The following is a 15,165-nucleotide window of genomic DNA, read 5'->3' on the forward strand; positions in this document are numbered from 1 at the left end:
AGTCCATCACATCCCGGCATAAAGGAAATCTCTCTTCAGGCACTAGTCAACACTTTCAGAAAGGGTGGATCAGGACATATGGGAATTTTTTTTTTTTACAATCAGTGCAGGTATGTGCAAGGTCAGACCACTCCGTACCCAACCTTGTGCAGATGTCCTTGTTTCAAACACAACTCAGCTCGAATCATGATGCAAAAGCTACAGTAACAAACAAATCAACAATCTGGACACACATTGTCACTGTTCTCCTGAGTTTCATTCAGTTCACATTTCTTGAATAAAAAGTATCTCTAACCTGAGGTCATCTACACGTGCTCACTCTGTCAGACTCACAGGCCAAACGAGGCGAGTTATCTGAACTCAAGAGTTGTAAACCATTGAAACTATGTCACGTTATCCACCACTCAAAGAGAGCAAAACAGCTCCTCGCTCCTCGGGGGGATTAAAAACATAAGCACTCTTGTATTAAATGTATTAGAAGCTGGCATAAACATATAGATAGGAGACACAGTTTCAGAGGAATAAGCACTTGATGTTCCAACCACAACATTTGTAAAGGCCGGGGTTGTGACTTTGCTGCTACATGAGAGGGATGTTTATGCTGAAGGAGGACTTTTAATTACAGCCTGTTATTTATAACATTAAAGCATGAATAAACCTTTCAATGACATTTCAAAAATAGTATGTCCCTCGACAAATAAAATCTGAAATTAGAAATGAAGACTTTAATAGCACAATCAAGCCAGTGGAGTTTGACTTGTGTCAGGCTGATGCTTGCTTATCCATCCTGTTGTTGTATGTAGACCAATTAGTAAAAGGGTAATGCATTCGTTCAAAGCTGCACCCTGATGAAGAAGCGGTCTTTCATTGAGTGTGAAAAGGTCAACATGTTAATCAGTGAGGTGAAAGTCCTGCACGTATAACTCACGATGAAAAATAAGCTGTTCAAACCTCTAAAACAAAACAGCCTGCCCGAGGACTCGCAGATTTCTCGCTGTAACAAGAGCTGTGTCTGTTGTTTTGTTATCTGTGCTCATGTGAGACACCCACTCCTCTACCCAGAGGCAGAACTGTTTGTTATATTTTCATATCAGCAATACAACGAATCAGATCAAACCCCTGAGAACGCAAAAATGTGAAATGCTCAAATCCAACAACTGTCCGTTCAAATATAGCAAAGTCCTGATTGGTGCTCTGAAGTTATGTGACGTCATCTTTTTCAAACTGTATCCCGCCTCCTTCTAACCGGCACTGAGGAGCGCTGACAAAACACCACGAGGAGATGAGAAATCTGTCCTGTGGATCAATTGAACCTGCTCCAACTTTGGCAGAAAGGAGTGCAGGAACTCTGATCTTTAAAATAAAGAAGCCTTGATGCTTTACAGGTCCGTAGTGCAGTTTAGTGACATTTAGATCACATCTCTGCTGATGCAGATGACGTAACCCTATCATACTGACCTCTGATGCTCTTATGAACAGTGTCCTGTCAAGTGTGACTTCTAACAGATGGTGTTTATCACAAACTGAAAACAGCCACTTGAGTTTTGGATTCAAATCCTTGTTGGAAACTATTTTCTCCTCAAAGGTAGCAAACACTTAAAAAAAAATGCTCACAGCGGGGTCTGTGGATTATTCCTGATTATTCTCTAACTAAGGCAGCTTCTGGTAATACGTTAAAGTCATTTTTCATTGCTTTGAACTCCACAAATTAAATTCCAATGTACTGGGAAGTCTGTGAGATCTCATAAACACAAGCAATAAAACTAAAAGTAATAAGTAAGGCAGAGTGAAATTGCTATTTGGAGCAATTAATAGGTTCATCTCCCATAAAGGAAACAGATGGTCATTGGTTTGTGGCCAATAATGTGAAAAAGATTAACATAAACAGTATTTCTTCCTCTGTGGTGGACCGTTAAAAATACTCACCTGATACTACGTGTGCCAAGTTTGAATATTATGATGTACAAACACATCAAGAACAGAAGGTAAGGAAGGCTCAACCCTCACAGGAAAATATACAAACTCAGTGGTGTGGTATCAGTTACATATAAATGCATCAAACTGACAGTTTAAACCAAACAAAACTTGGTGTGAACCTACAACGTGAAATAGCAGACACGAATTACCTGTGAGGCCGCCCCCCAGGCTCCGTCTTCGAACGTTTTTTCCATCGTCGCTGAGATGTCGCCTAAATTTGAGAGCGGGACTTAGTCCAATAGTCAAGTCGGGGATACTGGACTTCCTGAGGGATGTGGAGGGAGGGTAGAGGATGTTGTCCAACTAGATGAAAAGACAGAAAACAATTAAGTTAAATTTTTACTAGAGGTTGTTTTTTAGGTCCAAGATTCTTACTTCTGTTTTGGAAATTTCATACGCTGCTATTCAATATTGTAAATATGGTAATAATGCAACGGAGACAAACACTGTGCATAAATATGAAAGTGGGATACTTTCTAGATCTTTGAAGTACTTAACAGGGTTAATGCACGCTGCAGTTACAATAATTAGTATTTAAGAACGTGGGAAAGTGTTTCACGCATTCCCACTGCAGATTTTCTGTCATCCGAGACACATAATCGTATTACAGTATCTAAGTAAATATGATAAATAAATAAACCTGTCAGCAGTGGCTGGTTTTACAAAAGGTGTGTCTAGACTTTTCCAGAGTGGAGAAGAGAGACAAAGCTTTCCGGTTGTGAACCAGAGGGCAGATTCAGCAGAGCTTCATTAGTGGTGATATTCTTTAATTAGAGTCTAATAAACCAGATATGGACATATTCTGTGTTATGGGAGAAATGGTACAAACAGAAACAGCTAGTGAACTGAAATGGGCTGCAGGCGAGAGGCTACACCTCCAACATGTCAAGGTAAACAACTCCAGCTGTGTGGTGCAGTGAGAAAACAGTGTGTGCGCCAGCATGGCAATCGTTCAATTCTTCAAGAACACAAAACATTTTCTGATGAACTGATACCAAATCAGTCCTACTAAGAGCTTAGGCTTTGTGCAACATATCAAAAAATTAGACGTCTGAGACATCGCTGTAGAAATCTGGAGTCAAAATCTCAGGAAACTGAAAATTCCCCAAGAGCTTTTTGTGAAGGACAAAAGCTGAACCAAACCTGCAAATCTATAAACCCCAGACAACCCTGAGGGGAGGATTCTCAAATGATTTAACAGGGGATTCCCAGGGTGTTCTCCAAATATTGTCCAGTTTATGAGTCAGTTCCTCGATCCAGGACTTTTAAAAAGTTGCCACACCCGTGGCTGTTGTGGCTTTTCAATGAGAAACAGGGACAGTCTCAGCAGCCTCCCAAACTTCCATCACAGAGTATTCTAGAGAAAACATTTCCATATAATCCCAGTGGGAGAAGTTAAATACACATGCACCTGTCTGAATCAAAGCATATGGACGGTTAGAAATACATTACAGACATACTGTGTTACACAGCACAGCAGGTTGCAACGTACTATTGTATTCTGAGGAGATAATGAATCTCAGACCACATAACAATGCCCGGTGTTGAGGAAGGGGCCCTCCCTAAGAGTACAAAGATATACATGGTTCAGAGCATTCTGCGAGAGGAAATACCCTCCACTTCTCTATGGGATGATTCATAATCGCAGTAGGACAACTAAGAAGCAGGGTGGCTTGACCTTTCAATGAATGCAGAAATGTAGAGCAAGAGAGACAGACTGCAGACTCACTCAGTACAAGGAAATGAAAGTTTCAACACAAACGCAGAATTGTACGCAACGCTTCTAGGAACAATGATTTCAGATCTAAAGAGTCATGGTGTGACTGCAGCTTCGCCTTGAGCACAAATAGATCTCCTGATTACTGTATCTTCAGTCCTCTGTCTGAACTCCGGCAGTGTTACTGCAGACACACACGTGAAGGGAGGAAAAGAAACAGCCTGGTGGAGCATGCATTATCTCTCCACTACGTCCAAACACAGACATAACCTCTATTTATATCGAAGCTGGCAAATTCCTGCAGCACATTTCACGGAGAAAGGACATTTTAAAACGTACTGAATGTGTCCACAGAAGACGTTTGTTTTATTATATAACCTCGGGCTGTGGTTGGAGTACAATAAAAAAGAAGAATGAATGAAAATTTTTCCATCCGTGCAGAACATTGCAAGAGAAATGTTGAGAGAAGTGAGACGGGAAGTGAGCTCTGCTGTTTTCAAGTCATTTCCTCAGTAGTAACTTCTTTGAATAATAGAAGGAGGGATTTATGCAACGCTACAAGATGGCCCTTTTTCTGCATAAGAATGAATTTGTTGTTGAAACACAATCCAGCCTTTCTTGAACGCAGCAGCAAGAACTGGTCAAACTCAATAAGCACAAACTGAGTCACACACCCACCACCTAATATTTAGCCAATAACCACTGTTAAGGATGAGGCAAAGAGCTGCATGTGTTTCAAATGATTTGGCTACATTTCAGTTTTCTGGAAAAAGAAGAACAATAAGTCCTGACTCCCTCTGTTATTAACCAGTATGACTAAAAGATAATTTTCTGCTGAATACCGTCCTGTTGAATACAATGACGCGGCACTGTGCAAAAGCTTGCAGCTGATTCGTTACGCAACCGCTGGTTTCCTGTCGCTCTTCCAAAGAATAAAAGCAGCGGTTCAAGTCTCCATTAGCTATATTGCACCAGCTGTACGTAAATCCATTGCTAAGCTGGCACTAAAGTACTAACTGTATCAGAGCGGTTTAATAATTCAGGTTGCACCGTTAAAACTCAAGAAATGTCTTGAGTTACGACTTTAATTCAGTTTTAATTATACAGCGACAAACCATAACAGACGTCATCTCAGGACTCTTCATGTAGAGCAGGTCCAGGACATAACTTACAAAATTTTTAGAGCTAAAATATATATTAAACTTAAATACTAATGCTTTGTAACTGTAGATATGTCTTTGTTTTATGTATATATTCATGAATAAAGACATTAATGTGTTTAAGAAATGGTAGTACACACAGTTTAAAAATATGCCTTAATATGCCAATTGTAAGGCTGCAACACGGAAGATTATTTGCATATTAATTAATATGTTTGTTTGTTATATCTTCTTGATTAATCCATTAAAAGTTTGGTCCCTATGAATGTTTGTCAAAGCCCAAGTTGATACATGCAAATGTCTTGTTTTTGTCTGAGCAAAAACCAAAAGAAATCAGCATTTTTGCTTTAAAATTCCACATTAATGATCAATATAGTTGCAGATTTCGATCAATACACTCATTGTTTCAGCTCTGGCTCATAATGATACATTATTAGCATAATATTTCATAGTTTGGAGGTATTATCGGTGTGAAACTGTGATATATAGTTTAAAAAACTGTAATTTCAATGTGAAACTGTGATATATAGTTTAAAAAACTGTAATTTCAATTACCTGTAAACAGAATTTTGACCGAATGTCAACCATATCTCACAGCAGCTGTTTGTGTGCGTAAATATCTACACAGGAAATGGTTTGTGTTTATAGTTTAGTATAAACTCACAAACAGCTGGTGAAACGGTCTCCAGGTATTTAAAGGTAAATGCATTCAGATTAATCACATAATAATATTATAATATGTTTGACTGTTATGTAATTTTAGAACAAACAAGCAGCGCCCCTATAAGCAGCTTAGGCAGAGTTACACCGTGAAACAATCAGCGGCTGCATCATCCAGTCACATTGTTTAGAGTCAGACGCATCCGCCAGCTTTCTCAGGACAGGTCGTTGTAACCTTAACGGATCATAACGAGACGTGCTGCATGCACGGTGACCTGATGGAGGTCTGCGGCTCTATTAAAGGACTGTTGTGGGATTTCTACATCAGAGCGGAAGTCGCGGACTAGAAGTAGTGAATGTGTTGCTCAACTATTTTCAGCTTCTGCTGCCTTTCATCACTTCATCCTTCAAGGAAATTAAATTATTTGCAGTGTCGCTTTTCATTTTCATTACAACAAGAACGTAAAAGATGATATCAGAGAAGTAATGTTTCTGTTTTGCTTGTTTGGTTGTTTTACAGGCAGATCACGTCATACTAACGATCACATGACTCAAAAGGAAGTAAGATATTTAACCATCAGTATCTTTTTATCTGTGCCCTCGGTCAAAGTCTGAAGTTTAAAAAGGCATACAATATATCTCAGTCTGACGTTTGCTTTTAACTCGACTGTGCAAACATGAAATATCAATGAATCAATATCTTTCTCATAGTAGTGTGTGATACAGAAAACTGCAAACCCGACACACAGCGGACGACGTAATCCTTGCAAACTTTTGCCTTCATCCTCCTGACACGCTCGATGCACCAAAACATAAATTGAAGCCAGTGATAAGTGTGGACAGCTGCCAGAGTTTCATCAGATTCTCAGTTGGCTGAGCTTAACAGCCAATTAAAAATGATCACCGTGATAATCAGTAAATCAACATTTCCTGTTCCTGCATGTTTGAATTTAAGCAACAAGTCGGCTGTTATACAAGTCAAATTTCTGCCGGTCCAAAAAACATCTGCATGGATTTTTAAGAGTGGGTGTGAGCCCTTCAAATGCCTGTTTGATTACATGTGGAGCACTGAGAGAGAGCCAATTTCAGTTTGCTCACTGTGCACAGCGGGTATAACGCGCACACACACACACACACACACTGCTGTTTTGGAAGCAGCCTGTACCCTTTCACCTACCATTCCTCTCTCCCTGCAGCAGCAGCTCCCAAGAGCAAGATCAAACCTGACCTGCCCCTCCTTCCTCCATCCTCTTTTCCACCCTCAGCTTCACACACAGTGGACAGTACCAACAAACCCTTTGTTGTCAAAGCAAAGAACCCGAGTAAAACAGAAAGGAAGGTGGACTTGCACCACACGCAAAGTCAAGGCAACCTTATCCTGAATGGACTTTATTTATGTGTTTGTGTTTATCTTCTGTTACACCACGAGAATACGAGTCGAATGTTACAATACAACCCTGTCACTTTGATTGTACACAAGATTACACATCAGACATCCTGATGCCCCTGTAGTTGACAATACAATCTTAACCACAGTATCCGTTTTTAGCTTGACATAAACACCCTCCTTCTTTTTATATTTTCTATACATTTAAAAAAATAATCAAACCTGCAGTGCTCAAACGTTAAAAAGGTGATAACAGTCACATGTTTACACATTCGGCAGTTACGGAGCAACATTAGCATTTATTTGGAGTCGAGTTTCTGGCCGCCTGTGATGCCAAGTCCAATGTTCACTCACTCTTAGGAGTTGGTAAAGACCATAAACAGATTTGGCACTCAAGCTACAAAAAAACTCTCCACTATGTTCACCAGCTTGTGTGTCTGTCTGCTGAGCATGTCATGTGCAGTAGGGTTTTTTTTTACGCTGAAAATAGCTGCCTGCTTGTGGTTGAAAACAACTCTATTAGAGTGGTGAGAGTGAACCAAAACAGTGAACTCGCTATAAAGCTTCACAGAACTGTGTGGAGCTGGAGAATCACTTATATTTTCATAACTTTAGGCTGCGTGCAAACCACCAAATGTTACAATAATGCAAAATCTCTTATAAAAGAATAAGAGGAAATAAGGATATAAGGAGAAAATGCACAGAGGGAACGGTTCCAGCACCAAACACTCAGCAGAAGTTTCACTCCTACTGCCGACCTTTACCAGCAAAGACTAAATACATCGGAGGCGGGCGGGGGGAGAAAGACACTCAGCTACAGAGAAGAGGCACTTTTTTCTATACCGGTATATACACAAGCATGCACAGCTACCTAAACAGAAAGGACAGAGGTGCAGGAAGGGTTGTTTATCCGACAGAGGCAAAATGCAAGGATGAAAGGGCAGAAAAAGCGAGGCAGCAAGCAGGGACATTGTCCTCAAGGTCAGGCAGTAATACTCCAATCGACCTTGTTCACTGCAGCCACTGTGATATAGAAAAAAAAAAAGCAGATAAATGAAGGTGTTATTAATCACATTAATTAAGGCTCTGCGCCTAACAGAACAGAAGCTTCATTAACGTGATTAGTAAGACGTGTGTTTACCTATTATTTCATGTCAAAGTGGCTGCGGTGAGGCCAGAGACAGACCTCTCGGCTCGGCTATGAAAACAACTCAAGTGCGAGCGCATTGTCGCCGGTTCTAATGTTTTTCCCCGCTACCTTTGTCGACGACACACTGAACTAACTAGCGCGCTTCTGCATTACAAAAAGGTGAAGGGAGTTGCGTCATGATTTCCACATTAGAAAAATAAATCTAAAGCAGTTGTACAAAGGGGGAATTAGCAAGCGTATTCACACCCTGCGATATTAATTCTCTTTGAAGGATTTGTGGAGAAGTGTTGTTTATCATCTCACCGAGATGGATGAAAGGAACCTATTACAAGTGGGAACACGTCGTCGTTAGTGTCTTTCATTGGTTGCTAAGACACAATGACGCTTTTACAGTAAAACAGGAAACAAGACCCCCATACATCAAGACATTACACCTTACCGCTGTCCAGTCATTCCTGTCCTTTGTTTCACTCTTCGTCCTCCGTGCCATTGTTTCTCCATCACATCCTCCTCTAACCAACAACTGAGAAAAACACGGATTACTAACAACCGAAAAACACACACTAAAATATCTGACTCACTGTTTCAGAGAAACAGCTACAAGAATTCCCCCCTTCTATCATTTAGGTTTGGTTTTCATTGAGAAATATCCTCTCGCTAGGAAAGTCTAGACCCTCTGTACCAAGACATGATAAAATGCAGCTTTCCAAGCCAGAATCTGTATTTTTTCCACGTTGCTGCGTTTAAAAATCCACCACAGACGTCAGAGTGGTGCTTGTTATATGAGCTCACTTCATCGTGGTTGGTATTTTGCTGTCCAGCAGTGACCAACCAGGCAATTCAACCCAAGTGTTTTTATTCTTTCATTGCAATATCAAGTGTTTTGTGTCCTAAGATTCTCAGCAGCGCCCCATTAATAGACAGTGAGTCATGCAAGTGTATATAAAGATACAAATACTCGATCAGGTCTACTTTACAGCTATCTGTTGAGTGCCTTCAAAGTAAGACAAGTCTGAAAAATGTGCATCATTATTCACATATTTAACTGATACCGTCTCTCCATCCTCTCTATGACGGCCAGTTCTTCATCCTTCAAAGGTAGATCTTTCTTTTCAATATATTTGAAGAAAATATCGTACAAACTACGTCTTTTTCGGGCGTACTCCAACCCTCACACTGCTAGTCTGAACACAGCTGCTTTCCACCGAAGTAAAAGTTGCTGCTGGTCGATTTTTATCAGCTGTTTATCAGCTATTATTAGTATTATAATCATCATCATCATCAGCTGACTCATTTTCAAAGAAGAATGTTGTCGTGGTTTCAACTGTGATGCTACATATGTGATATTCTGCTTAAAGGCAGAGAGGTTAAAGCTAGAGGACAAATAAAAGCATTGTTTCAAAAAATTTTCCTTCGACCAGGAGCATGTTTGGCTGCTTACTTACATCCTTGTTTGTACGTTCACACATCAGCATTACGAGAGAAAAGGCTTTTATAGGATGTGGACTTAATCAGTGAAAAGATTACTGGGGTAATGAGTTTGGCTGGATTTGCTCGAGTGTAAATTTCTCCAAATCCAATAACAAATCAGAGGTGTCAGAGTTTAGGCACATCGAGGACTGGCTTGGTATTGACTGTCTGGTTGGATATTTGGACTTGGACAAGTGTAGCTAACATATAAAAACACTTAAATATATATTTCTTACTCTTCTTCTCTCGTGTTTTTGGTTTTGGAACGTCTAAATTAAAAAGATCTTTACATGCTGAGCACTCACTGCTTCAACATGTGCTGCCGTCATGTATAGTTATCTTTTATATACGTGCTCAGGCTTTGCATATTATCTGACACAGCTTATCAAGCTGTGAAGCCATGACTCACTCCCTGTGAGCTTTACCACTGGGTCAGATGGTCAGGCTTTGGCACACACTGCTATACTTTCAGAAACAAAAGCAAGTCTTGGGTTGTTCCCATCCTCTAACTATGTACTTTTATTTCTGTGAAACGTGATGGACCGGATTCGTCGTGGTCAAGCGACTTTTATATGTTAGCTGTAACCTCAAATGCTCGCAGAGAGATTGGAAAAAGGGTGTTTTTGTATTACACGCCCTCAGACTGGAACATATCGAAGGAAGTTATAAAACTCCACGACTTGGGAGTGTGAGTAACTGGGGTGTCGTTGTTTAAACCGATTGTTGGACTCTTATGTTATGTCTATTTCATTGTGTATCTGTTTTAATTGTTCTTTTGTGCTGCTGCCTGTTGCAAAGCTTCAATCAGACAATCACAGTTCAGGGGATGGGTTTGAAGGTTTGTTGTTGCAGTTCCTATAAAAACTGACATTTCCTTTCTAGTAGCCTAAAAAACAAACACATGGTGTAATTATATAATGCGGTCATTTCAAACAATGCTTACATCTTTGTGAACTGTGCTCAGTGAACTCTTGTTCATCACTCTTTTTCTCAGGGTCAACTGCAGTAGAGTAAACTATGTTCTGGCCGACCTCCGTCACCCAACATCTGTCTTCTTCAACTCTCCCCGAATTCCAGCCCGGCCTGAAGCTCTCGCTCTTCCCTTGCTCTCTGCACTGAAGGATCGAAGTGTTTACTCATGAGGAAAAACAGAACACTTTAAAGTCCCACGGCTCGAATCCAAATAACCCCGCGTGATCAAAACTCTCCGTGTGGTACTCTACATTTCAGTCACCCATTGGACGCTTCATTTTTCTCCGTGAGAGTTCATTAGCTCAAGAAAATCTTCGCCCTGAGTTTTGAATTCACATGGGAACTGAGTTTCCTGTGTTGACCTAAAGTTAGAAAAATACAGCGGCTCTTTCCATCTCCAATTTCACAAAGCATTTTCTGCAGCATGTGAAGAATTAAACCATGCATTATTTGTTCCAACAAGGAGGTCATGTGTTCCTGCAGTTTAGCGTTAGAGACTTTAATGTATGCATTCCATAAAATCTGGTGGACTGATAGGCCTTAGGCCAAGGAACAACCAATTACACTTTGTGCTTCATGTGCATCTGGGATTTCCGCCATAAAAAAATACAACAAGTAATAAACTAACCAAAAGAAAGTCTCTCATGAGCTGCCATGTGACCACTAGGATTGTTTTTGTGCCCATTTTTGCAGCAGAAATTCCTCAAGAATCAGCCAAGAGTCTTTTTCTGTTGCTGCATCATGAGTAACAGGAATATTTTTAGGAAAGAGTGAATGATCCAATGTTTTGTCTATTGTTTTGGCATCACTGTTTGTTTGACTTCATTTCATGAAACACTTCCACGGTGACAATGTGTCAAAGTCTGATTTGGTACATCACCTTCTTGCTTCTTTACTGTAGGCTGGAGTATTAGTATTAGTATTAGTTAAAATTTATGAGCACCATAGAAACATTTAATTAATGAATTATAACACACTAATGTAATTATGAGCAGATATAAGGACATTTTGTTTGTTAATGCGGAATATTTACAACAATTACTTGTTCATACAGCCTGTATTTATGGCTGCCCAGAGATTGTAGTTGACAATCGCATTAATTAACGCTTGTACATCCCACATTAGATTAATTTAATCTGATTTTCAAGTGTGTTAAACACTCCAAACTTACTCTGTTCTCAAAGCACAACCAAATTCAGAAAGATTAAATAATCCGGGATGACTTATTTGCATGTATGCATGCACAGTACATCACTGAGAGGGACCCTGAACACAATAAGTAAATCTATCTCACTTTAAAACACAAACTAGAGTAAAACATTAGGGTCCCGGGCGCTTTAGTCCTCCTCCATCAGCGGTGTCTTACCTTGCTTCCCTCCGACGAGGCGCACTGACCGACAGGTAAATTCCTGCCGAGAGACATTTTGTTTGGGCAACAACAAATTTAAGCTCCTGTATCACCTCCGGCGCTCAGTCATCACAGACGGTTGTTGATTAAACCCAGACGTTCACGCAGGCAAAGGGACAGGAAAGAAGAGTCAAAAAATCAGAAGACGGATCCTGCACAGGCCAACGTAGGAGTGAAAAGAGTCTTAACCAGATTGTGTTAATCCTCTTAGACACGAAGCATAAGCGTGACACTGGATGTCCCTCTAATCACCCTGACTGGCTGCCTGCTTAAATAAATGGCTGCTTATTTAGGGGCACACCACAGGAACAGACGCGTTGCATACAGAGAGAGAGAGAGTTAAACATTGTCAAACAGAAGCAAATATTTATACACAAGTAAGCACTGAGGCAACGTCCTGCAGTTGCCCTTCCAACTTTAGTGCGCAGGCCCTCGTAGAATAAACCGAAGGATTATGTCAGATTGAGACAGATGGTAGAAGTGAGATGTAAACCGTCAGCGTGAAGCGGCTGTTTAAAAGTAGGAATTAAATTAGGAATGCCCCTCTGAAACTTGATCATTTAAATCCCCCTTCAAGTCACCATGTTCCCATCGTTTTTTCTTCCATTGTCCCGGCATCAGCGCAGGATATAATGAGCCATGACACGATTGTGTGCCACCTGAGTCATTGTTTTCTTGCGTTAAGAGCAGCATTGCCGCACCCAGGAGCGAGAGCAGCAGCTCATCCTCAGCGGTTTGCTTTAGGCCATACGATACTGCTTGTCTGTTCTTGTTCCTAAAATATTCTCAGAGAAGTCTAAAAACATTTTACCAAAGCAAAATATATTTTTAAGCTGCTTTCCTCACTTCCAGTCAGTCAACAATTCAGTAATTTTTCAAGAAAATCCTCCTTCCTGTTTGTTGCAGGGTATCACATGGACTCAATATATCAATAAAGCGATGATCTCCTGTGTGAGTCGGCCCCAAACAGCCGCTGCGTGAGCAACGAACAAACACAACCAAGATCAACGGCCTCATCTGACCCTGAATGTCTAGTGAGGTACTGAGCATAAAACTGGTCTTATCTTCAAGGGGCACTATAGTGATTTAGTGCTGCACTTCTATAAAGTGAGGGGACTTCCAAGAAACAGATTTAAAAATAAACTGTGATAATCGAAGCAGCAGAGGTGGAGATATCCTGATTTTTATCCCCTAGTATGAGTCACGCCCCAAATACACTTTAATAAAAGTTTTAAAGAAACTGTACTGTAAGTGCCCACATCTATTAAACGCCACACCTCCACTGTGCGATGCAAGGCTGAGGTTTGAAGCCCAAAATGATTTTCCAGACTTTGGAAAGAGCCACACAGGATGTGATGCAACTGTTCTCGGAGGCTTAATTGTACTCTATAAACTGAACATGTCTAAAAATGGACGGAGTTCCCCTTTAGCGAGAGTTTTATTACAGAGAAGCTGGTTAGTATAAAGTAATACAGTGGTATGTACGCTTTAACCATGGAGGGACAATTGTAAGTCACGTTAGATCAAGAAGAAGCCTTCGAGAATAAATTAAACATCTCTAGAAAGAATCACTTCCCCTCGAGCTGCCAGATTCTCTTCCAACAATGACACATCCTGAAGCTTGTTGGTGTGGCTCTGTCCTCCTCTGAAACAAATCTTTAATGCATGTCTACACAGGAGGCCTTTGAGTCATGTGGCTCAGGCGCATCTGATGGAACAAATGTATGTTTCCACACTTCCAAGTCAATTCTTCCATTTTACAGTGATTGTTACTGGGCTCTGAGCACTGAACTACACTCTGAATGCATCCTGTGTAGGCACAAACTGAGCCCTGAAGCTGCTGCTGCTCACTACGCAGCTTGTGTTCAATGATCATGCAAAAGAAGGAGGCTGGGTAGGTGGAGAGTTTGTAGACGGGGGTGTTAAATATTTAGTCTCCAACACGTCCAATGTATGACTAAAATGACAAACGTAGATTCCCAGAGAGCGCTGCATCCAGGGCATATATGGCCATTACTTTTCCATCATTAAATCAATCGACAAAACATTTCAGCACTAACTGGTGCAGCGGGAACAATGTGTGCAGAAAGAAGAAGCACTTAGCACATAGTTAGAGAAAGGTTATGTTGTTATGACAGCGTATGGAAACATGTGAATCTAATCTATCTCCTCCATGCCTGCCTCTACTTGTGCCAGCCTCAATATAATTCATAAAAAAAAAACTATTTATCTTTATAATGCAGACACTTTTAAACAAACAAATCAATCACGAAACAGAAGCTGTCCCTCTGTACTAAAACACGGACAGACCAAGTGGTGAACGTTTGTCTCATGTGATAAATGAGTGTCCTGCGACACAGATAAACAGAGCAGCATCAATTCAACAGACCAGTCTAGTTGTTTTAGTCCTCCGGTTAATGCAGCTTGCGGAGTGCAAAGTGTCACACATGGTTAGTTCCCATTTGAACAAACATCATTACTCACAGAGCGGTTTGTTCAAAGCACGCTGCTCCCCAGCTCGAGCGCTGAGAAAGACACTTCATTTGTCATTTTCTGTTTTGTTTGTTAATATCTCAGTTTTCTGTGCTGTTTGTTTGTTCTCACGGCCTTTTTAAAAAGGAAGTAATGTGCTATTCAGCTGCTGCAATACTGCTGTAAATTATCTGACTGCGTCATTCGGTGTAATACACACGCATAGGCAAACATGCTGTTGAATCTATCAGTTGGCGGCAGCTGCCTGCTGGGTGACAGATAAAGACGAATGGACGTACAGTCAGTCAATGTAATACGTTTAGTCGATCACAACACTGACATATTGCCAGCTTTTAAGTCAAAGTTGTCAGCAAACAGTTGCAGAGTCGTGTTTGTGTACACACGATGGAAGCAAGTCCAATATTCACTCTCTCTGTGGCTCTTTAAACGCTCCACTATGTTCACCAATTAGTTGTTAACCTTGTCTGTCTGTTGCTGTCTTAAAAACATTTCCACCAAACTCTTCTTGTATTGCACCCTGGACACCCTAACCTCTACCTACATGTAGCTAACCCTTTGTCTGTTTTGCATCTCTTCACTGCAGACAGTACTCTTGGGCAGGGCAGGAACGGTTGTTGCCATCTGGTAAAATGTTTTTGCATAAAGTGTTTGGAGTTTCCATCACAATCATCCGGACACCTAAAAGTGAAGGTAGAAACACTGCAGGCTGTTGACTGGTGTGCTAGGTGCAGAGGGGAAAAAACAGGACGGACTGGAGTGGTTCTGTTGGTA

The 15,165-nt window shown here is 40.8% G+C and overlaps 1 protein-coding gene across 6 annotated transcripts in view; it reads right to left on the reverse strand.

The window, feature by feature from the left end:
- mast4 (microtubule associated serine/threonine kinase family member 4) overlaps positions 1–15,165 on the reverse strand; it is a 92,230-nt gene that overhangs the window by 72,047 nt on the left and 5,018 nt on the right. For all 6 annotated transcript variants that reach the window (XM_027282308.1, XM_019264952.2, XM_027282307.1 and 3 more), the window contains exon 2: positions 2,127–2,280. In XM_027282308.1, coding sequence (XP_027138109.1) covers positions 2,127–2,280 — 154 coding nt within the window. The remainder of the gene's footprint in view (positions 1–2,126; positions 2,281–15,165) is intronic.

The sequence above is a fragment of the Larimichthys crocea genome, chromosome IX (genome assembly GCF_000972845.2).
Source record: "Larimichthys crocea isolate SSNF chromosome IX, L_crocea_2.0, whole genome shotgun sequence".
In the NCBI taxonomy this organism is placed as follows: Eukaryota; Metazoa; Chordata; class Actinopteri; family Sciaenidae; genus Larimichthys; species Larimichthys crocea.